This window comes from Nannobrachium achirus (genome assembly GCF_963921795.1).
Source record: "Nannobrachium achirus genome assembly, chromosome: 6".
In the NCBI taxonomy this organism is placed as follows: Eukaryota; Metazoa; Chordata; class Actinopteri; order Myctophiformes; family Myctophidae; genus Nannobrachium; species Nannobrachium achirus.
Genome location: NC_137815.1, coordinates 28428250 through 28452249, shown reverse-complemented (window position 1 = coordinate 28452249; position 24000 = coordinate 28428250). Strand labels below are relative to the sequence as shown.

Sequence of the window (24000 nt, the reverse complement as noted above, 5' to 3'; positions counted from 1 at the left end):
GGTGTCCCTGGATAGGCAACCAGTCCTGGTGCATATCATACTTATACTGTATATTACCTACTGTATGTTTGGTCTCCCACACGGGAGACACAGCTGGGTTGATTCCCAGTCAGGAAATACTGTAAAACGTGCGGATTGCAGCTTTTAACATTAATAGTATTTTATGGAGGTGTCAACATTGTGCTGTGCTGTGGGTAAATACAGCACATTAACTGAAGGCAGTCGTTTTATCATTTTAGGATAATTGGGAGCACCTTGTACCCCCACAACAAAACAAAACAAAACAAAAGCTGTACAGTAGAAAACAAGCACAGCATTTTAATTGGGAAGAAAGGAGCAAAAGTCATGGTCTGTGTTCTCAATTAAGTTTGCGTTCGGTTTATTTTGTTGTGCTTGTTTTTATTGTGTCACTTTGGGTGAACAGAAATCCATAGTTAATGAAACCAGACAGTCCCATTTTGTGAGCGTGTGGATCAGCTTTAAAATAAATGAAGACAAAATGATTTTATACTTAACGACTACTCCAAAATAAGAACACGCAACATTTTGTTATCTTGACATATAAAAGAAAATGTCAAAAGATTTTTCACAAACTATTTTAAAGTGGGGGGTCCACGGCCAAATACATAATGAATTCCTAGACATGAAAATGAGGAAGGGAGAGTTGAGGAAGGAAAAGGAGGCAAGAACAGATGAGACAGACAGAGGGGGGCTCAGGTGATCGATAGGTTTTCCAACGCCTTTGTTATCTTTTCTTCTTTTTTCTTTTTGGAGGTGACAGCTCAATTTCAGTTTATTGCACAAGCCCCCCCCATGTGTGCACAGACACACGTACACACGTACACACGTGCGCACGCACACAAGCGCATACATGCGCGCACACACACACACACTCAAACAGACACAGTGCAGCAGGCAGACAGACCTGTCCTGTGTACAGGATTCAGAGCACCTTTGGGAAACACTTCCCATAAAACTCCAGCTACAATATTATTCACTGCTGCTTCTGTTGTCGCTACATAGTGAGGCAAGTTTCCTCTCTGCTGGAAATCACATCACTGTCTGTCTGTCTGTCTGTCTGTCTGTCTGTCTGTCTGTCTGTCTGTCTGTCTGTCTGTCTGTCTGTCTGTCTGTCTGTCTGTCTGTCTGCCTCTCTCTCTCTCCCTCTCTCTCAGTTATTCTGTGTTGTATGTTTTTTACTTGAACCCAGAATGTTTGAATATCTTTCCATCTGGCTGCCCGCTGCTGTTGCTGGACCTCTGGTCTGTCTTAGAGAAATGTGTCAGTTTGTTTGTTTTTGTCGAAAGAAAGAAAGAAAGAAAGAAAGAAAGAAAGAAAGAAAGGGCGGAAAGGAAAGGGGGGGAAAAGCTTCCTTTTGGATCTGAATTGCGGTCAAATGTATTGGTCCAGACTAGAGCTGCTTCATTCTATAGACTTTTAATGCACTTTTCTTAGAGCCATGGAATCTGCTGGGTCATCCTCCCCACGTCTCTTTTCCAAGGACATCTTGGCGTTTTTGGTTTGGGGAGGAAGGGAGGGGATGTCTTAGGCCAAAAAAGAAATCGCATGACTTTTGAATTCCCTAAACAGATGCTATAGATCAGTGTTTCCCAAACTTTTGAGGTCAAAACTCAAAAGAGAGATTAAACGTTTGCTCATGACCCAAACTAGTGAAAATCTACAAACGTGTGTGCGTGCGTGCGATTTGTGCGTGCGTGCGATTTTGGTAGTTCTGTGGTCTCCACTTTGCATCTACAGTCCTGCAAAATGTTCATTTATAACTGAGACCCCTCACCAGTCTGGCAGCTGTGAAAATACAAGATCACCCCTCAACACACACACACACGCACTCACGCACACATGGCGCACGTGCACACAGACACTCACTGGGTCACCACCTACCTGCCAACCACGCATACTTAAAACACAATTTTAACACTTTCTGTACTATTAAAAAAAAGAAAAAGAAAAATCCTCCTAGTTTAATCACAATACAGGGGGGGGGGGTCTCATGGCACCCCATTTACACCACTGAGTAGGGCATTCATTCATTTACATGGAAAAAACACACACAACAAGTTAGGATATGCAGATACTGTAAGAGGTTTCTATTGTATTGGTACCGGTGCTCAGAGTCAGATGAACACCCAGGAGGATTTCCCTGTGTTGTAGTACAGTACGGTGTTCAACCCCCATGATGATAGCATTAATATCTATCATTTATTCTTCTCCCCAGTGGCTCGCAGGCAACTCCTACAACAATGACCCTCTTTCCTCTGATGTGTGTCTAACATACCGTACTCTCTCTCTCTCTCTAACTGGCAGGCAGGCTGGATTAGCATGTGTGTTCACGTTCCTTTATCTAGGATAAACCCCTTGAGATGTGCTAACACAAATGCATGTCACGATCGTTACAAAGACAAAACAAATCATATATATTTATACAGCACTGTACATACCAACATACTGTACATCAGGGGTGGGCAACTTTGATGATGGTGACTATATTTCCACTTTCACTCCAGAGGTCCACATTGCATATTGCTACGTCCTACTTTGTCATTCTAGTATGACAAGCTCAAAACGCATCGCGCTGCGATGCGTTTTGAGCTTCCAGATCGGCTATTTTTGCTTCTTTTGAATTGGAATCCTTAATAATTTTTTGTTATTTCTTAATTGGAATCCTGAAATGTAACATTTTGATTTAATTTCAAACACATTTAGTTATATACTCATGTTAACTTTATGAACCTAAATACAAATACATTGGACATAAAAAAGAAATTGTAATACTACTATACTAGTCATTAAGCTGCTTATATACACTGACGGAATTAAAGCAGGTCATGTTTAGAATTGTAACAGCTGAAATCAGTAATATACAGTATTCCAGTATTAACTTGCGGGCCGCATTAAGTGAAGGTGGGGGCCGCATGTATGTTGTACATGGACAAAACCAAACAAAACACATTCCGAACCTTGAAAAACATCACAGCCTTAAGATGGCATAAAATCCAATAATAGAACACATTTTGAAAATGCTACGTTCAATACAGTGAGTGAAAAAATATATATATTAAAAAAAAAGTGAAATAATATAGTAATATGTCATGTTGGTATGATATGGCAGGTTTATCGATAACAAGAACATAAAACTTCAAAGTCAGAAGACACATTTAAAAAGTGGGAATGTTGAAATGGATCTGATGTTAGCCGGCAAATTATTACAGTCCAAAGGAGCTTTGAAAGTAGTCATGTTTACTGATTTCATTACTAACCGAAGCAACAGTATAAAGTAAACCTGAGTAAAGTGCCTGGTACAACAGACAGACAGACAGACAGACAGACAGACAGACAGACAGAGCGAGAGAGAGAGAATGCGCGCGAGAGAGAGAGTGAGACAGAGACAGAGACAGACAGACAGAGAAGTTTGAATGGAGTGTTGTGAACAGCAGTGTGTCACAGCATCGTGTTATGAGCCTCATTTAGATTCCTCCACCGTATGACTGTGTGAGTCACTTCCCTTCTCACACTTCTGCTGAACACATGTATGCACGCACACACACATGGACGCGTGCGCACACGCTGGCTCGCGCGCGCACACACACACACACACACACACACACACACGCACACGCACACGCACACGCACACGCACACACACACACACACGCATCTAATGTTACTTGACAATAACATCCTCTCCTCGTGTAAAATAAATGATGTCTTCCTCTGTGTCTTTATGGATGTGTATCTCTAAGTGTTTATTTAACTACTGTAGTCCCCATAATTAACTATACCATGTAGTCCCCGTGTAGTCCCCGTGTAGTGTAGGCTTTATTCTAGTGTATTTTCACACAGGTTCAAATGTAATGTAGATAGCATGTTATATGGACAGATGACATTGTTTACCCAGCATCCTATAGTTTAAATAGTTTCAATGTACAGATTATATATCTATATATATTTAAATATTATACTGTCTTTAGGCTGATGATAGGTTCTTGGTTTACCTACTGTATGATCCTAGATTACTGTATACATTTGAAGTATTACCTAGTGTTTATACTGGCTGGCGACTGTAAATCACTTTGAGCGTCACAGAATGTTCTTTGATAGCATGTTGTTAGACAGATGTGAGTTTCTTTGAAGTCCTAAATTGTTTTTCTTTGCACTTGTGCTCACGGTGAGAGCGTTTAGCCTGTCGTGTCGTGTGTTGTTGATTAGGCTTTCAGACGGGTTTCCTCTCTGTAAATTAATGGATCGTGTATAATACTGCTTTCATCTTTTATGCCCAATACATTTGGAACACAACTCCAGTACTCTCTGTCACTGTAGAGCAGGGGTTTTCAAAGTGAGATAATTTGATAATATTTGGAATTTATTTGGACAAATGTGTGTCATTTTAAACTTGAAGTACAAAGTTATTTTCAGTCAGTTCTAACCAAAATGGCTATTATCTCAACCTTTTCCTCGCAACATAATCACTAAAATATCGTCACTGTTGGGCAGAAACCTCGTATCTCCAAGTTTCAAATGTGTACGTCTATTGGTAAAGCAAAGCCCTGCTTCATCATACAAGACTGTCGCACAACACTAGAGAAAACCGCCGATCTACAAGCACGTTGTGTGCGTGTAGATCTGCTGTTTTCACTAGTTTAGTACATTTTATAGATGATAAATACAAAACAAATGGTTTTGGCCATATAAGGTCTCCACCCGACAACGACAATATGCTATAAATATAAGGTGCTGGGAGTGAAGATTATAATGTCGGGGTGCCTCGGATTAAAAAGATATTCATGGGGTGCCCTGAGACAAAAAAGTTTGGGAACCCCTGCTGTAGAGACATTTAGGTTACTACTTAAGGATGCATTACATAAGGAGTTTTTAAATGTACTCCTGGCAGAAAATCTTCAAATGCGGGTCCGTGCCCAAATGCATATTCATTTTGGGGTCCTTGACATGAAAAGGTTTGAGAACCACTGTTATGAGGACACTCCATCCTCAACAATTCTTTTTCACATCTGTCAACAGCATCCGTGTTATTATGTCAGATACACCTCCCCACTGGGCTGTTTTAGCGGTCTGGATTATGATGTCATCAATATGACATCATCAATATGACATCATCAGTATGACGTCACAGGGAAACAGAGGCCATTCCAAATATTTCACTGAAGAAATGAAAAGTGTGAGTTGCCAGATATTAAACACAGGAAAAAAATATATATACCGTTACTAGACCCCACCTCGCTTGTTATTAATGATCCACCTGTCTGACCTTCTGTTGCTCTCTCTCTCTCCCTGTTTCGCTCTCTCTCTCTCTCTCTCTCTCTCTCTCTCTCTCTGAGATGGTGGCTAGTGATGCCACCATACCGCTTGCTTTCTTTTTTGAGTGGTGCTAACCGCTCCTATACGTCTGGCTTTGTGTGTATGTATGAATACAGATCTCCATTTATGGAGATAACCAATGTCACGGACAGAGCGGCTCATACGAGGAGATATGCACGGGTGTCGTGTTTGATACCATGCAAAGTGAGCAGACAGGTGCAATTTTTGGGGGGCATTTCTGCCTTTATTGATAGGACAGTAGACTGACAGGAAATGGGGAGAGAGATAGGGAGTGGCACGCAGCAAAGGTTGTCGGGAAGGGGATTCGAACCCACGACACGCTGGCAGACTGGCATTGCAGCCTAGGGTGCCCGGATCCCCGCGCCGGTGGCCCGGGTCATACAGGTTGCTTTAAAAAAAATATATATATATATATATATATGTTACAGTCATTTTGGGTAACTCAGTGAGACTGTGGTAAGAGCGCTCGTTTTGTAGTTCACCACACACCAATCACCACCAGATGGCGACAACAGCCAGTCAGCCATTCACTAGTGCAGGCGATGACGTCACTCGTTTGCGACTCTCTTTCGTTTATTTACTAGCCCAGCTCGGCTGTGTTTAGCCATTAGCTTACTATGCCTTACTCTAACCCTAACCCTAACCCTAACCTCAGTAAAACTATGCCTAACCCTAACCCTAACCCTAACCCTAACCTCCGTGGGGTGCGCGCTATCATTCCTGCCGACGCGACGTTGTTGTGGGTCAAAGCGACCGCTTGTTCCGCCCCGCGACGCACGACAAGCGCTCCGTTTCTCTATCTCACCGTTTCTCTATCTAACCGTGACATATATATATATATAGCCTATTAACCTCTTGAACCCCATTGCCCCCGCCGGCGGGGGCAAAAGGTGTTGACCTCTGAACAGCTGTCAATAAATGTCAATAAATCAATAGAGACCAAATAAAAGTACAATTTCATTGTTGATTATTGTTACAGTGGTCCTACAGTATAGTAATCAGCTGCCATTGTACTTTTCATCCATACATTACTCATATTACAGTATTATTACTACTTATTGTTACTCGTTTTTATCATTTTTCACCCTATACTTTAACATTACTAATATTACAGCACTACTCTCACTAAAACATCTGTAGAGTTTACATAGTTTGGAATATATTCATACAATTTTGCCTATCAATTGATGACACCTTGGTGAACAATTTCTCTATTCAATATTTATGTTTTCAATGAGGTCTTGAGGCTCATTCACTGTTCAGAAGGCAAATTTTCCATAGGCGGAGGTCTTTTTCAATCCTCTTTTCCTAGCTAAATAATCACAGCAGGACAATTTGGTAAGAGAAATGTGATGTTTTACACTGCATTTGTGAATTTTCAGGGGTTAGCTGACATTTGGTGGGACAAGATTAGCCACAATCATTGTAGTTTTGTGTCCACAACTGTTCCAATTTGGGCATACATTTTAGGCGGATTTTTCCCCTGGACCCCCCTGGGGCTTAATGTTGTGTATTATGCTCCGATTTTGCGGTCGTTGTTTTCTGCCGTTCATTTCTATATTGCCTCTGTGATTTTACAGGTGTAATCATATATGGGTCTTCTGTGGTTGGACAGAAGCATTTGATTGTCATGTTCAATATCGTCATTGTCGGGCAGAAACCTCATATCTCCACGTTTCAAATGTGTACGTTTTTCCGCGAAGTAAAACCCCGCTTCATCCTACAAGGCCGTCGCACACACGTATGTAGTGAAGACAGCAGATCTACAAGCACACTTGTAGATCGGCTGTTTTCACTAGTTAATTATTTCTTTTTGATGATAAATACAAAACGAACGGTTTTGGACATACAAGGTTTCCATCCGACAACGACGATATTCTTGTACTGCAAAAAGTTTAACAAAGCGGTCTTAAACATCTCTCTCTCTCTCTCTCTGTGTCTCTCTCTCTCTCTCTCTCTCTCTCTCTCTCTCTCTCTCTCTCTCTCTCTCTCTCTCTCTCTCAGATGTGGAGCAGATGGCCATTGATTGGCTGACAGGGAACTTCTACTTTGTGGATGACGTGGACGACAGGATCTTTGTGTGTGACCAGGAGGGTCAGACCTGTGTGACGCTGCTGGACCAGGAGCTGTACAACCCTAAAGGCATCGCACTGGACCCTAGCATGGGGTCAGTACACACACACACACACACACACACACACACACACACACACACACACACACACACACACACACACACACACGTGCGCGCGTGGCCACACACTAGCAGTCATAATGTGGAGTGGTGGAGGGCACTTAAGTGGTATCTTGCTCGTTGACACATACAGGGCCATTCACCTACAGTATAGCCCCAACCCACAGTATCTGTGTGGCTCAGAATCAACTTTTTTGTCACATATAATAATGTCCTACAAAGCCATGTGTGCCATAACTACGTTTTTTCTTTTTTTGGACACACCAACTTATTTGTGTATCCCAAAGGTCAAATTGGCCTTTGTGATTTTTGGAGATAAAAAAATAACCTCAAGAACAGAAGAAATTAGTGTAATAGCACATAGATATATGCTCAGATCTCATCTGGCTGACCAGTCGAAAACACTTTTTTGCTGCCATTTGTAGATTTAAAAAAAAAAAAAAAAAAAAATTCTGCTTCGGCAGAATCCACCTTCATAACTTAAGTGTGGTGTGAACGTGCCCTACGTATATTTTGTATCAGTATTTACTTTTGTAGAGTATTTCTACATTGCCGTATTGATTCTTTTACTTAAAGGCCCGCTGACCTGAAATGATACAGTAGCTGGTCACAAGGTCTCTCTGAAAACGGTCTGAGATAGTCTGAAACTCATGTCACAGTGTAATCTGCCCCTCGCCCCACAACAACAGCTGACCAGTACAGTAAGTAGTCTAAGTACAGTCAATTAATTTGATTGGCTTATAATTGTGCATTCTCACAATGACATCATAAACATATTAACTAATATTTTAAGATTACTTTTTAAAGTGACAGTACCCCTTTTAGATGACAGTCTTACTTTAAGAAGAAAAAAATGAACCCCTACTAACAGGCCTGTAAACTCTCACAGTTATTATGGAGGTGGTCTTTTAAATGAGAAGGTTTTGAGAAAGCACTGCTGTGTACAGTATGCACAGTATATTAACCCACTTAGGCCTAGAATTATTGAATGCTTTAACCAATGAAAAATAGCAGATATACAAGCTCACTGCGAGCTTGTAGATCTGCTATTTTTGAAAAAGTCGTGAAAATGTGTGCAAATCTTTGAATATATGTATTTTTCAAAGCGAACGTTTGTAACTCACATTTTGCTTCTGGGGGGTCCCTGGAACTAAATATTTTGAGATGGGGGGGTCCATGGCCAAATACATATCATTTTGGGGGTCCTTCACATGGAAAAGTATGAGAACCACTGACATAGTAGTCTCTCAAGAACAGACTAACTGAGCTCCAGTTAAGTGAAAAGGACCTTTTCTTTGACGATGGCTGGCCAGATTGCTGACATAGAAACGTAGGGTTTTCAAAAAATCTTAGAAGGATTCAAAAGACTCTTATAGAATCGGGCCAAAATTCTAATTTTCACGATTTTTCAAAAATAGCAGATCTACAAGCTCGCAGCGCGGCACTCGGTGCCGCGCTGTGAGCTTGTATATCTGCTATTTTTCAATAGTTAAAGCATAAAATAATGATACACAATAATGTGTACCCGTTCTAAATGGGTTTTAAACAAGTGGTGAGAGTTTAGAAGCTATAAAAGCTAACAGTGGTGTGGGGGAGTGTCTGCAGAACGGTGATCTGTCATTGATATCCCACCTAAACCACGATGACGCTGCCATTGGCTCGGTCACCGTCATGTGATCAGTGGTGTAAAGTAACTAAGTACATTTACTTAACTAAAACGTTGAGGTATCTGTACTTTACTTGAGTATTTCCAATTTCCAATACTTTTACTTCTACTCCCCTATATCTCTGATCCAACTATTGTACTTTCACTCCACTACATGTATTTGAAAACTTTAGTTACTAGTTACTTTGCAGGTATAAATTATAATATTATAAAACATACACAAACCACTTTAGCCCTATTTTATACCACGGCTATTTGAAAATAGCCGCCCTACAAGCTCACAACGCGTCGCATCGCGAGGCGTTGTGAGCTTGTAGATCTGCTATTTTCACTTTGCATGTGTGTGTGTGTGTGTGCGTGCGTGCGTGCGTGCGAGTGTGTGTGTGTGTGTGTGTGTGTGTGTGTGTACGTGCGTGCGTGCGTGCGTGCGTGCGTGCGTGCGTGCGTGCGTGCGTGCGTGCGTGCGTGCGTGCGTGCGTGCGTGCGTGCGTGCGTGCGTGCGTATTTTTCTTGTGTGTGTGGGGTGTTCGTAGTACGAGAGAGAGAGAGAGAAGAGTGTGTTTCTGTGAGTGCATGCGTGTGCATGCACACATGATGCAAGCATGCGTGTGCATGCTTGCGCACGTACACACGCGCGCGTGGGAGTGTGTGTGTGTTCGTGTGCGTGTACATGTGCTGGCCAATTTACTCAGCTATAATTGGTTGTTCCAGTAATTCTCAGGTACATTTGAGCTGTTTTCATTGTTGAACTGAAAGAACAGCATGTGTGTGTGTGTGTGTTTGTTTGTTAGTTTAGTGCACACACAGCCACAGCAACATTAGCAGCAGCAGCAGCGTTCCCATCACTTTAATCCGGGGGTCCTTCAAATCTTTGTGTGATAGAAACTTTTTTCTCCTTTTTTATATTAACCACTTGAACCCTAACGTCCATATTCTGAGAACTTTAGACAAAAATAGCCAGAGGTTTGGTGTAGAGGGGATAAAGAGCAGACTATGTACAGAGTAAAAGGTCAAGTTTATTAGGTAATGACGGCTCAAGTGGTTAAATATCTGAAAATACAAATTGACATGAATCCAAAATACACTGATGATCGTGCTGTCAAACAATTAAACTATTATGGAATCTCTGAAAAGGTTGTGGGGGTCCCTACTTCATCTCTCACTGTACTAAGGGGTCCTTGGCCTGAAAACGTTGAAGACCCCTGCTTTAATCAGTTACAGCTGAGGTTATTGATCATCAACGTGTTCAGGTTGCATGGCAAACATCTGAAGCTCTTCATTATGAAACTAAATTGGTTAACATCGCCAATTGGTGTGCATGGTGTTTTACACAGAAAGATGAAGGGAAAATGTAAAGAAATGGGGATATAATTTTTTTTGTGCATGGAAAATGATAGATAGATAGATAGCTTTATTGTCATTCAACACACACATGAAATGCATGAATGAACGAAATTTCGTTTCACCGGCTCCCAGTTAAAAGAAAGTTAAAAATCACACCCGTGTGAAGTGGAGCTGTGTGTGTGTGTGTGTGTGTGTGTGTGTGTGTGTGTGTGTGTGTGTGTGTGTGTGTGTGTGTGTGTGTGTGTGTGTGTGTGTGTGTGTGTGTGTGTGTGTGTAGATCATGTGTACCGATTTTTGTGACATTTGAAGAAAATATGTAGGAAAAGGAGCAAAAAGTGTGTTTTGGAGAAAATTCAAGATGGCGGAAAATCTATCCTGGCGCAAATGGGCGTGGCCTATATGGGGAGATGCGTCTTGACCCAAGGAATCCAGGGAAAAAAGAATTTAAATTTTCCGATCCACGGTTCAAGAGTTACGGGGCAAAACGTAAAGTGGGCCGTTATAGCGCCACCATGAGGCCGAGTGATGTAATTATTTTTCGATTCATTCTTAAAATCATTATGAATCTCCTCTCCGAGGTTTGAAACTGTAGCTCCTATGGTTTACGAGAGAAAAATACTTGAAAGTGATTTCTTGCATTGTCCCATTATAAGTCAATGGGGACAATTAAGCGTCGTTTTTTGCCGATTACGTCGGCATGGTAAGGCGGATCGGAACGAAAGGTAATAGAACACCATTCCCGGCCGAGCCGCACATTTTGATGTATATATTGCGCGAGTGGCGTAAATGGTGCGGCACTAGTTACGCGCCGAAGTCAGGCTACATACAGACACACAGACAGACACACACACACACAGACCCACACAGCCACGTATAGGGAGCCTGTGTTTCACACAGCTCCAAAAATACTAAAAACTAAAAACACTAGAAAATACCACTTAATCAATAAAAACACAAGTCAGATTCATGGAGATATGGACCACATGATTCTTAAGCAACATATGGAGAAAGGTCATGGCATATGCACTTTTTAACGTGACCTTTTAGCTTTTTAAGAGTTCACAAGTCTTATGGCTTGGGGGAAAAAAAGGTTGAACAGTCCCTGATGTGGGTGGGTAGGGTCAGAGATGATCTTATTTGCCTTTGAAAGACAGCGTCTTTGGGCAATGTCCTTGATGGAAGGCAGTGCAGTCCCGATAATCCTCTGTCCAAGCTGTGAGCTTGTAGATCTGCTATTTTCAGATAGCCAATGTTTTATAGCGCTGAAGTTGTGAATGTATGTTTAGTAGTAACTAGTAACTACTTTTGAAATGATTCTAGTGGAGTAAAAGTAAAACATTTGCCTCTGAGATTTAGTAGATGTAAAAGTACTGAAAACTGTACATAAGTACAGTACTTGAATGCTTAGTTACTTTCCACCACTGCTGATGACACATGACACTTTTACATTTGAGGTACTTATTACAAAGAGAGAACCAGACTCAACAGATGACAGGGCAAATGTTCACCCCAGTAGAGTAGAGTTTATTGCTTCAAAGGAACTTGGATAAAACCTACCATCTGTCTAAACAACATGCAATCTAAACAATATTCATAACATTTGTGTTAAGAATATAAAACGAATAAACAGCATAACATAATTATGTGAACGAGTGAGTAACCATAGAAGATGCAGATCAGAATTAAAACCCATTTAGAACGGGTACATATTATTGTGTATCATTATTTTATGCTGTAACGATTGAAAAATAGCAGATATACAAGCTCACAGCGCGGCACCGAGTGCCGCGCTGCGAGTTTGTAGATCTGCTATTTTTGAAAAATCGTGGTCCTTGAGGGGGGTTCTGGGTGGTCCCCAACTCTCCAGATATGGAGCGTTGGTAACCAAATGGACCCTTATAGAGCTTTAACTCTTGAGAGTATCAAATGAAACCTTACGGGTCCATTTGGTTTCATTTTTACGCTCTCAAGAGTTAAATTATCGTTAAAGATGGGGTGCCATGATGTTTTACCCCCTAAAACATGATGATCAGGTATTATGATTATACTAACTAGGAGGAAGATTTTTTTCCAAGTGTACAGAAAGTGTTAAAATTATGTTTTTATGTGGCCACACCAAGCCCCCAGAACCCAGGGCTAGATTTGAAGCAACGGCTACGTGCTAGCATGTAGCTAATCCAGGTGCATTCTGGGGGTTTGGCCCCACTACCAGGGTATCCTTCCTGTGAGCGGAGAGCAGCGTGACGTCATTTTGGAACCAGAGCTGGTTCCAATTTCCCCCAGAATGCACCTGGATTAGCTACATGCTAGCACGTAGCCGTTGCTTCAAAACGCCACTGAGCACTTGCATTGAAATGATAGTGGGGGCGGGGCTCGTCCGCTCTCTATTTTATATATACTCTATGGGCCACACCCACCAGTTCATTAAGTATGCCTGGTTGTCAGGTGGGTCGTGACCCAGCTGACGTTAGCCTCACCCTAGGGTGACCATATTCTGAAAATCCAAAAAGAGGACACTCTACCCGGCATATATATATATATATATATATATATATATAATTTTTCCCCCAATTTTTTTTTCTATTACTAGTTTACCGCTCAATTATGCCCTATACCACTAATAGCCTATTATGTATTCAATTTTGAGGGGGTTCCAATTGGACCCTTTACAAATCTATTAATAGGCTCGAGATCCACTGATAAAGTATGCCTTTTGGCTCCTGTATGAACGTTCAGCTTTGTAACTAAATAAAAGAGAGGTAGCCCATTATTCAAACCGCCGTATCTTCTGCTTTACAAGGTTGTAGAAAAGATTCTGTCAATTTAGTTAGCAGAAGAGCTCTCACCTCGCACAGACTGTCTTGTAAGCTACTTTGCAGTGTTATGGGCTTGAAGCAGAACTTTAATAATTGTAAATGCCTAAATGGACACAGAAGACTACCAGCTTTGCTGACAGAACGCTCTGCTTCTCAATGTTGGTCACTCGCACTTTTTGTGCATTTCATCAGTGATTGAAAGCCGCGGTCGTCGCGAGCACCTTCGCCTCGCCGATACGCATCCGTAGAGCCGTCTCCCGTCATTTTTAGACCAGGATTGAGGGAGTAGCAGGCAAGATTCCTTCACCAATGTAAACACAGTTGCTGAGGGAGTGAGCATTAATAGCGTTTGCAGTTCGTTTGGCGCGAATCGCGCGATCTGCTGCAGAGCTCTGCTCTGCTCTGCCTCTGATCTGATCTGAAAGCGAGACAGGCTGAGGGAGGGAGGGATCGCAGGCAGAGAGTAGTATGAATAATACACGTTCCGGGGTTAGCGCCTCTCACAGTGTGTTTCCAAAAGAACCATTGAACGTGCATTGTAAATGTCCGTGCTTAAACTGTGATATGCGTGAAACCCCGGACATTTGAAGGAATTTATAAAACCCCCCCGGACCGGCCGGACAGCCCCCTAAAAGAGGACATGTCCGGGCAAAAGAGGACGTATGGTCACCCTACCTCACCCACAGTGTTGGGTGTATGGTAAAAGGGGAGGGGATGATTTTATGATGACATTAAATCAGTGTTTTTCAGTTGGGCCTTTTGACTCAGAGGCTTTCAGCTTTCAGGGAGTAACTAAAAATACACAGGGAAGGCAAATTTGCACATTATGACCACACCTGGGGTTCTAATAGAGTAACGTTAACTCCATAGACACAACAGAAAAAAAGTACAAAACTATGGCACCACCTCTTTAAAGGTATATTCAGTGATTGTATTTCATTCAAATAAAAGTATAATTGGTACATTCTCCATTCATTCTCCTCACTAACCATATAAGGACTTCCACCATGTCCCGTGTTACGAGCATAGCTAGATTCAGTTTTCAGAGGTAGCCAGCCAGTCCTCGACCAATCAGGGTAGAGTATGAGTATGGCCATAGTTATGTTATGATGTTTAGTTATGATGGTCAAAATAAAGGTTTTGAGAACCACAGTCGCTCTGAATTAAGAACGTCTGCTAAATGCCTAGATTGTAAACTACTGAACTCATAAAATGCCACAGTCTCGTATAAATCAGTATCATACATATCCTGAAGCTGGAGATGTAGGCCTACAGATATTCAGTGATTGGGTCTAATGATCAAAACGAGAACATTATAATGGTGTAAAAAAATCTATAAAAAACTAAACATTTCCACGCTGTAAGGCCAGTAAGGGACAAGATGACCCCCGGCCACTTTCATTATCACTGAATACAACTTTAAACATCTGCTTTACTTGATTTCCTGTGTTATCCCAACAGGAAGGTGTTCTTCACGGACTACGGTCAGATCCCCAAGGTGGAGCGCTGCGACATGGACGGCCAGAACCGCACCAAGCTGGTGGACAGCAAGATCGTGTTCCCCCACGGCATCACCCTGGACCTGGTCCAGCGCCTGGTGTACTGGGCCGACGCCTACCTGGACTACATCGAGGTGGTGGACTACGAGGGCAAGAACCGACACACCATCATCCAGGGCCTGCTGGTGAGAGAGGACCCCCCACCACCACCAACCACCACATTAACTCATTGACTGCTTTCATTAACCCATTTAGGGTTAGAATTATTTGATGCTTTAACTATTGAAAAATAGCAGATCTACAAGCTCACAGCGCGGCAGATCTAGTATTCTCACTATGGTTGTTTATAACCATGAATCAACCTGAAGGGGGGTATACATCCAAAAAGAATAACCAGTAAAGCCCTTTGCACACAGGACAGTTGCGTTTTTTTCGTTTGCGGCATGAATAAAACGCATTGGATTTGGTGTGCAAGGCTGTGTGGAATCGGCGCTGCGGATCCAAAAAGGAGTCATAAAAGGAGTGATGAGTTTTTTACTGCATGCGACAAGACGCACGAATCGAACTGGTTTCGATCGAGAAAAAAACGCACGGCGGCAGCCACTCGTAGCACGGCTAATTCGGAGCCGGTGTGCATGAGGTCATAGAGAATCATTGTTTTCTTTTCAAATTAAATTATATTGTCCGTTTTATCCGTGCGGTTAAACGCGCCTGTGTGCAAAGGGCTTAAGACTCCCTAATCGGGAGATAAGCAACCGTCACGTCGCATACACAAACTTTAGAAGGCAATCATAGCCAATCAGGAGGGAATATGGGAAATGGGACAGATCCATGTTGATGACATGACTTTAGAGATACTGTGTACAGCTTTAAAAATCTTTAGGAGCAGAAGAAAAAGACACTGAAAGAGTTCTGGTTTGTAGAAGCCAGGCTTTAGTACCACCTGTCTACGCAGAGCTATAGGCCCACATTAGGGTCTGTAGAAGCTTAAGCTTACATCTGAAACCTAGCAGTGTATGGAAACACATCCAGAAGTCCTTGAAATACTTTGAACGGTTCGTTAAGTTTCTCTTAGTGGAAAAAAAAAGAGAACCATTTGAGGAGAGATGGGAGTGGGAATAAATGTTGACCAGTAAAGACCACCGCCACTACATTCCCAACACCCCCACTTCTCCTCCAAGCAACCACAAAATAAGGCTTTCTCTCTTCATCTTAAAACAACGTTCCAGCCCAGTGGCGCTGTGGTTTGTAAAGGTCGGGTGCATTACTGTGTCTGTAGCATCTAATAGATCGTCTCTGTGGAGTGGGAAAAACTGGCCAAAAATGTTACTTTTCACCATTCAAATTATAGCAATAGCAGCAGTTCTACTGTACCGTACAAGCTCAAAACCGTTTCTTGCTTGCGGATCTGCTACTTTTTTTGTGTGTGTGATTAATGCTATTTATTTCTTTTCAGTTTTGGACATACCGGTACATATTTAAAAGAATGATAAACAGGCATAAACAAACCTTTTGGACAGAACATGTAGCCTACCAACACAAGCAATACCATACAAACAAGACACATGAATAAACAAATACCCAAAAAAAAGACAAAACAAAAAGAAAAGAAAAACAGTCGTACATATATCAATTAATCCAACCATGCCCACACATTTTCATGACTTTTCAAAAATAGCAGATCTACAGACACAGTAAGGCACTCTGTGCCGCGCTGTGAGCTTGTAGATCTGCTATTTTTCAATAGCTAGAAAAAGTATAAAATAATGAAGGCCCCCTCCACCTTGGGCCCTAGTAACTCAGTCCCACTTGTCCCCCCCCCCCCCTTGTGACACCCATGCACACAGACCTTAAGATGCACTGCTGTTCTCCCCTGTTGGTCCTCTGTGTTATTGTGTGGGCTGCTGTTGGTAATAGAATCTCGGCTCCCGTGAGTTATTTGCGGGGAAGCGGCGGTTGGACATTTTGCCTTTTAATTAGCGCTGCTGATTAATAGCGCTCGGTGCTGCATGAGTCCGTATGGTGCAACGTTGCCGGGCTGGTGGAGCGATGAGCGCCTTCAGACCCCGCTAACGCTGGCTTTTATACCCACTACTGTCTGCAGGGGACGAGTAATGGCCCTCATTTACTATACTCACTGGCTCTGAGGGCTCAAAGACACGCACGCACCCATCCCACCCACCTTTAGCATTGTGTGTGTGTGTGTGTGCGTGTGTGCGTGCGTGTGCGTGTGCGTGCGTGCGTAGGTGCGTGCGTGTGTGTGGGTGCGTGACTGCGTGTGTGTGTGTGTGTGTGTGTGTGTGTGTGCGTGCGCGTGCGTGTGCGTGTGTGTGTGTGTTTGTGGGTGTGTGGGTGAATATACACTTATTAGCGTGCACCGCATATAACAGCCTGTTATATCTGTGTTGATGTGGCATGCTGTACAGTGGAATTAGTTTAAAGGTGATTTTAATATATAGATGAATAAAACATTGCGCCCCAGACAATAATTCAACCTCCCCAGAGCGTTTGAAAAGTTGCACAGCAGAATAATGGCGAATACTGGGTCATGTCCAAGGGGTGGCACGGTACTTGCACATCAAGCTGCCTCACGCTACAGATACACTAGGGCAGGGTTCCCCAATTAGTTTTCCCCAAGGGCCGAATTATGTCTAGGGTACCAAACCGAGGGCCACAACATTGCAGGGGGCGACAGTGGCGTTCCCCCTACTCCAGCGACATTTCAGATATCATCGTTGTCGGTTGAAAATCTTGTATGTCCAAAACCGTTCGTTTTGCATTTATTATTTTAAAAATGATTTAAACTAGTGAAAACAGCCGATCTACAAGCACACAACGCCTCGCGATGCGAGGCGTTGTGTGCTTGTAGATCTGCTGTTTTCACTACTTTTGTGAGACGGCCTTGAATGATGAACCAGGGCTTTACTTTGCGAAAGAACGTATGAATTTGGAGATACAAGATTTCCACCTGACAACGACGATATACTAGTGTTGTTGCTGCTCTTATACCACCATTATTACTGGGGTTGGTGGGGGCCTGACAGTAGCCCCCCGCGGGCCGCAAATGGCCCGCGGGCCGCCTATTTGGGAACCCTGCACTAGGGCCTCATGGCTGATGGCTCAGCGAGGCTTGCTGTACTTCCATGAATTACAGTTACAGTTGACGCCTCTTTCAGGACCTGTTATGTTTGATTCTGTTTTACACCAAGTTGTGTTGAATAATGATTCTGTATTCAGAGCAGGCCACACTCACCCAGGCTGCCTCCCCCTCTTTTCTCTGAGCTGGCAAGGTGAAATAACAACATGAGAGTTATACAGTACCATGGCTGCAGTACAGTACCATCTGCAGTATAGCATGTATGAGTATGTAACTATATCATGTACAGTAATTAAAACCCATTTAGGCCTAGAATTATTGAATGCTTTAACTATTGAAAAATAGCAGCTATACAAGCTCACAGCACGGCACTAGAACTAGATATTTTGAGATGGAGGCTCCGTGGCCAAATACATATCATTTTGGGGGTTCTTCACATGAAAAGGATTGAGAATCACTGACATAGTAGTCTCTCAAGAACAGACTAACTGAGCTCCAGCTAAGTGAAAAGGACCTTTCCTTTGACAATGGCTAGCCAGATTGCTGACCTTAGAAGGATTCAAAAGACACTTATAGAATCAGGTCAAAATTCAAATTTTCATGATTTTTCAAAAATAGCAGATGTACAAGCTCGCAGCGCGGCACTCAGTGCCGCGCTGTGAGCTTGTATATCTGCTATTTTTCAATAGTTAAAGCATAAAATAATAATACACTATAATGTGTGCCCGTTCTGAATGGGTTAAGTATGTAACTATATCATGTATACTGTATGTAACTACAGTATATCATGTAAGTATACCAGTAAGACTCCCTAATCGGGAGATAAGCGACCGTTGGTCGCTTATCTCCACAAATAGGCCAAAAGTTTGTTTTACCAATTATCAAGACATACGGGCAGTTGACAGTTTGCCATGGTTACTCATTGAAGTTGAATCTCCATATATGGAGATAACCTACGCATCACACTAAGTCTGACCTCACCAGCCCATATTTGGGCATGAGCAACTTATGTCTCCATATATGGAGATATGATGACATCACACAGTCCTCAGCCGATGATGTGGCGTGATGTCATACAATACACAAACGAGCCCTACAGTATAAAGGGGCAATTCTTGCCAGGAAAGAAGCATTTCTTCGACTCAGACCTTATCGCCAGGGTTGGCTTATAGCAGCTGTCGGTAGGACCATATATGGATTCTGTTAGTGTGGATCTCCTAACAGGGCATCATCTGGGATACAATCCCTTTTATGCCCATATATGGAGATCCCTAACAGAATCCCTTTCATGCCCATATATGGAGATCCCTAACAGAATCCCTTTTATGCCCATATATGGAGATCCCTAACAGCATCCCTTTTATGCCCATATATGGAGATCACTAACAGCTAACAGAATCCCTTTTATGCCCATATATGGAGATCCCTAACAGAATCCCTTTTATGCCCATATATGGAGATCCCTAACAGAATCCCTTTTATGCCCATATATGGAGATCCCTAACATAATCCCTTTTATGCCCATATATGGAGATCCCTAACAGAATCCCTTTTATGCCCATATATGGAGATCCCTAACAGAATCCCTTGTATGCCCATATATGGAGATCCCTAACAGAATCCCTTTTATGCCCATATATGGAGATCCCTAACAGAATCCCTTTTATGCCCATATATTATGGAGAAATCCCTGCTCTGAGTATCTGACATCAGTGTGATGTCACCTGTTTATGCCCATATATGGAGATCCCTGCTCTGCGTATCTGGTTGCTATGGTAAACAGTTGGTTGCTAGGGTAAAAAAACATGGTTGCTATGGTAAACAGTTGGTTGCTAGGGTAAACAGTTGGTTGCTAGGGTAAAACCATGGTTGCTAAGGTGGTTGCTAACGTACACTAACAGACCAGCAACAACAGACTGTTGCCACAGCAACGTACACAAAGGTTTGTGTACACATGTGGTGTGATGTCATACTGATGCGGAGATATGAGCAGGGCAAAGGTGTGACGTGTGACGTGTGACGGACGGACGGACGGACGGCCGGTGGAGGTTTTCATAGTAAACTGCTCCCTGACGGTCGCAATCAAGTGAATAAGTATACAACTGCGTTTATGCTCACGCACCTTTATTTTATAATTTTCATCTCAGGTACCATGTGTAAATATGTAGATATATGTGTTATTTATATGCTTGATCTCCTTAAATCTCTTGATCTCCCTTGCACCCCCTCTCCTCTTCCCTTTCTTTCTTCTATGGACATAACGAAACGATGGGAACGACACACGAAAAACTAATTTCAGCCACTTCTTTACTTCTGTAAACCTGTGATGTGATTCTGATGTCCTGCTAGTGTCAGTGTTGCCATGTCTGCTTATTATAAGCGACTTTTGGCTTGTTTTTTTTTTTGCAAAAGTCGCTTGTAAATATTGGTAGTTTGCAACGTGTCACATTTCGCGAAATTGTGAGCTTGTAGACTTATTTTGGGCTTGTTTTTGTAGAACCTGGTTGCTTATTCCTCTCACGTCATCCGGCAACACTATTGTTATGCTGTTAGAAAGTGGCTGTTCTCCACCGGTCAGAGCAAAGCTCAGCATGGAAAACTCAGCCCTTTGGCAGCGTTGTAAAGTAACTACGTACATTTACTCAAGTACTGTTCTTAAGCACTATCCTGAGCTACTTTATTTGCTTTAATTTAGTATTTTGATTCCACCTCACTACACCTTGTATTTATCCCCCTTTTTTTTTACTCCGCTACAATTATTTTGACGGCTTTAGTTACTAGTTACTTTGCAGATTTTAATTACAAAACCTACGTGAACCACTTATGCCCTGCGAATATCCGATGTATCAAATAGGGAATACGTTTTTTTAATCGACTATTTGCGAAAAGCCGATTAAGCCGCTCGCCACACGTCACAATGCGTCGCTTTTTGAACTTGTAGATCTACCATATTTTTTAAAGATTTTCACACTTGATGTTTACTCGTGAAATGGGACATACTGTAGTGCATGAATTAGTATTTTACTCTTTTATTTATTTTTATCCCAAATTCTGAATTGAATACAGGGACGCTTACTCGTAACGGAGTATTTCTACTTCACTCACGTTAGTAAAGAAGTACTTCTTCCAGAAACGTCTCATTACGGAAAACAGAGGCCTTTTGGCCGAAGCTCTGGCTCATGTTTGGAATGGTCAAGCAGCTGCAACAAGCACAACATTGTGTCTCCTCCACACACAGGGGCGTCACACCAAATTCTGGGCCCTGGGTACAAGGATTCACTGCGGGCCCCCCATGAATGTTAACTATTGAAAAATAGCAGATATACAAGCTCACAGTGCAGCGCTGCAAGCTTGTAGATCTGCTATTTTTGTGAAATTGTGAAATTGTGAAAAATGTGTGCAAGAAACCCATGTTTCCATGTCAGTGATGCTCAAACTTTTTCATGTGAAGGACCCCCAAAATGATATGAATTTGGCCACGGACCCCCATCTCAAAATATTTAGTTCCAGGGACCCCCCAAGAAGCAAAATTTGAGTTACAAATGTTCGCTTAAAAAATACATATATTCAAAGATTTGCACATATTTTCACGACTTTTCAAAAATAGCAGATCTACAAGCTCGCAGCGCGGCACTCGGTGCCGCGCTGTGAGCTTGTATATCTGCTATTTTTCAATAGCTAAAGTTACTAGGGCCCCTCCACCTTGGGCCCTAGTAACTCAGTCCCACTTTCCTACCCCTTGTGACGCCCCTGTCCACACACACTGAGAATGCTGAACCGCTGAAATACTTTTTATTCTACACCTCTCTCTCTCTTTATTCACTACCCATCATCTCTCTTTCTCTCTCTCCTGTTTCTTTGCCTCTCCTTGACCTTAACAGGGGTCATCAATATGTCCGTACACGGACAAATGTATCCGTGGCAAGACTTGGCCTTGTCCTTGGCAACTTTTGTTTTTACATAATATTAGAATGTTCTTATTTTGATCATAAGACCCAATTACTGAATGTCAGTCTCCAGGTTTTCTTCAGAATATGTATCACACTGATTTACTATGACTCTATGTATGGCACATTAGGAGTCCACTATAGGACAGCGGATCTCAATCGTTTTATTTACGATAACTCTGTGTACAATCGTACACTTTCAGAGTTGGGTCTCGACCTGAAAAGTTTGGGAACCACTTTTTCGCCAAAATAAAAGTCTGGGTTTCCGAGGCTAGGAAACCACTGACATACAGCGTCGAAGAGTCTACTGTTCATCGTGTGGCGTCTTGTCTCCCTCTCCTCCTCCCCGCTCAGATCGAGCACCTGTACGGCCTGACGGTGTTTGAGAACTACCTGTACGCCACCAACTCGGACAACGCCAACATGCAGCCCAAGACCAGCGTGATCCGCGTCAACCGCTTCAACAACACCGACTACCAGGTGGTCACCAGGGTGGACAAGGGAGGGGCTCTGCACGTGTACCACCAGAGACGACAGCCTCCAGGTATACAGTAACAATGTTTCAGGGTTCCCACGGTCATGAAATTCCTGGAAATATTTTGAAATTAGAAAAATACTTTTCCAGTACTGTAAAAGTTTTGGAATTGATCAAGGGTCCTGGAAGGTCCTGTAAAAAATTTGCTGTGCATTGTCTTTGGTTATTGATTTTGTTAATACCTCATTGGCCAAATTGTCAAATATTAGAGGCAGAAATTTTGAAAATAGCAGATCTACATGCTCACAACGCCTCGCAACGCGAGGCGTTGTGAGCATGTAGATCGGCTATTTTCACCATGAAACAGTGTTAAACGGGTGCCGGGGTCGCCAGTTAAAATATGATTATTTCGGGGGTCACAGCCTGAAAAGTTTGAGAACCACTGTCTTTGGGCATTGCTCATAGGAGTAAGCGACTTGTTATTGAGCTGAATTATTGTTACTAGCCCTTACCCGTTCAAAGATATGAGCTCTGAAATGATGTGCAGTTTGTGGGTTATGGGATGTGCACTGTGCACACAGTATATGAGGGATGGAAAGTAACTTTAACTGGTGCTTGCATGATAATATGTAGGAGCATCAATGTAAGAAATACCTGTTTCGTTTAATGGCTATAGAGATACTGTGTACCGATCTGCATGATTTTTGGACAACATCTGTAACAGGACCAGACACCCGCCCGCAAACCCGCCCACCCGCCCGCACGCACGCACGCACACACACACACACACACACACACACACACACACACACACACACACACACACACACACACACACACACACACACACACACACACACAGCTGGTTAAACATGTTGCCTCATGCTAGATGCAGAATAGATATGCCTCATGCTAGATGCAGAATAGATATAGATACACCATATAAATGCTAATATACAGCATATGATTTGTGAAAGTGACAAACGGGCTTCACAGTTATGTCAGGTGTGTTCATATGCTAATGGTGATGCGATTTCAGATCAATTGCTCCAGCCACTGAGGAGAAACGCTGTGACAGACACTCAGACAGACAAACAGACACTCACTCAGACAGACATTCGCAAAATTATATGTTTGATATAGTCCTGGAAATCGGATTAAATATTCTGGAAATGTTTTGGAAACATTTGGAAATTAATTGGTAAAAATGTGTGGGAACCCTGAACACTGTTTTTATCTAGTGCAGGGTTTCCCAAAGTGGGTGGCATCATTTGATAATATTATTCATCTATATGTCTTGTAAAACAGACCTGATTTGAACTTGATGAGTTATTTTTCCATCTACGGCCAACTCTTTTCACCAAAAATATCTACAAGCTCATGGCTATTTTTAATCCATTAATCCATCGAGTGGCTCCAAAGCTAAGAGCTAACTAGTTAGCACGGAAGTGCTGATAACGCTAAGCAGGATCAGGGGACAGAGAAATGGGCGTTTTCCCGGCAAGTTTAACATGGAACCCGATCAGTTTTTTCCATATCCGGTTTGAACCAGTTTCTGGTCAAAACAAGAATCTTTTACTTTTTTTTTTTTTGCAGATAAACGGCAG

The 24000-nt window shown here is 42.4% G+C and overlaps 1 protein-coding gene across 1 annotated transcript in view; it reads left to right on the top strand.

The window, feature by feature from the left end:
* The window catches only part of LOC308286965 (low-density lipoprotein receptor-related protein 1-like), a gene marked incomplete at both ends in the record, with an annotated part of 303935 nt that overhangs the window by 117114 nt on the left and 162821 nt on the right, over positions 1 to 24000 (top strand). Inside the window, 3 exons of the mRNA XM_080728087.1 lie at positions 7360 to 7526; positions 14841 to 15059; positions 22273 to 22462. Coding sequence (XP_080584213.1) covers positions 7360 to 7526; positions 14841 to 15059; positions 22273 to 22462 — 576 coding nt within the window. The remainder of the gene's footprint in view (positions 1 to 7359; positions 7527 to 14840; positions 15060 to 22272; positions 22463 to 24000) is intronic.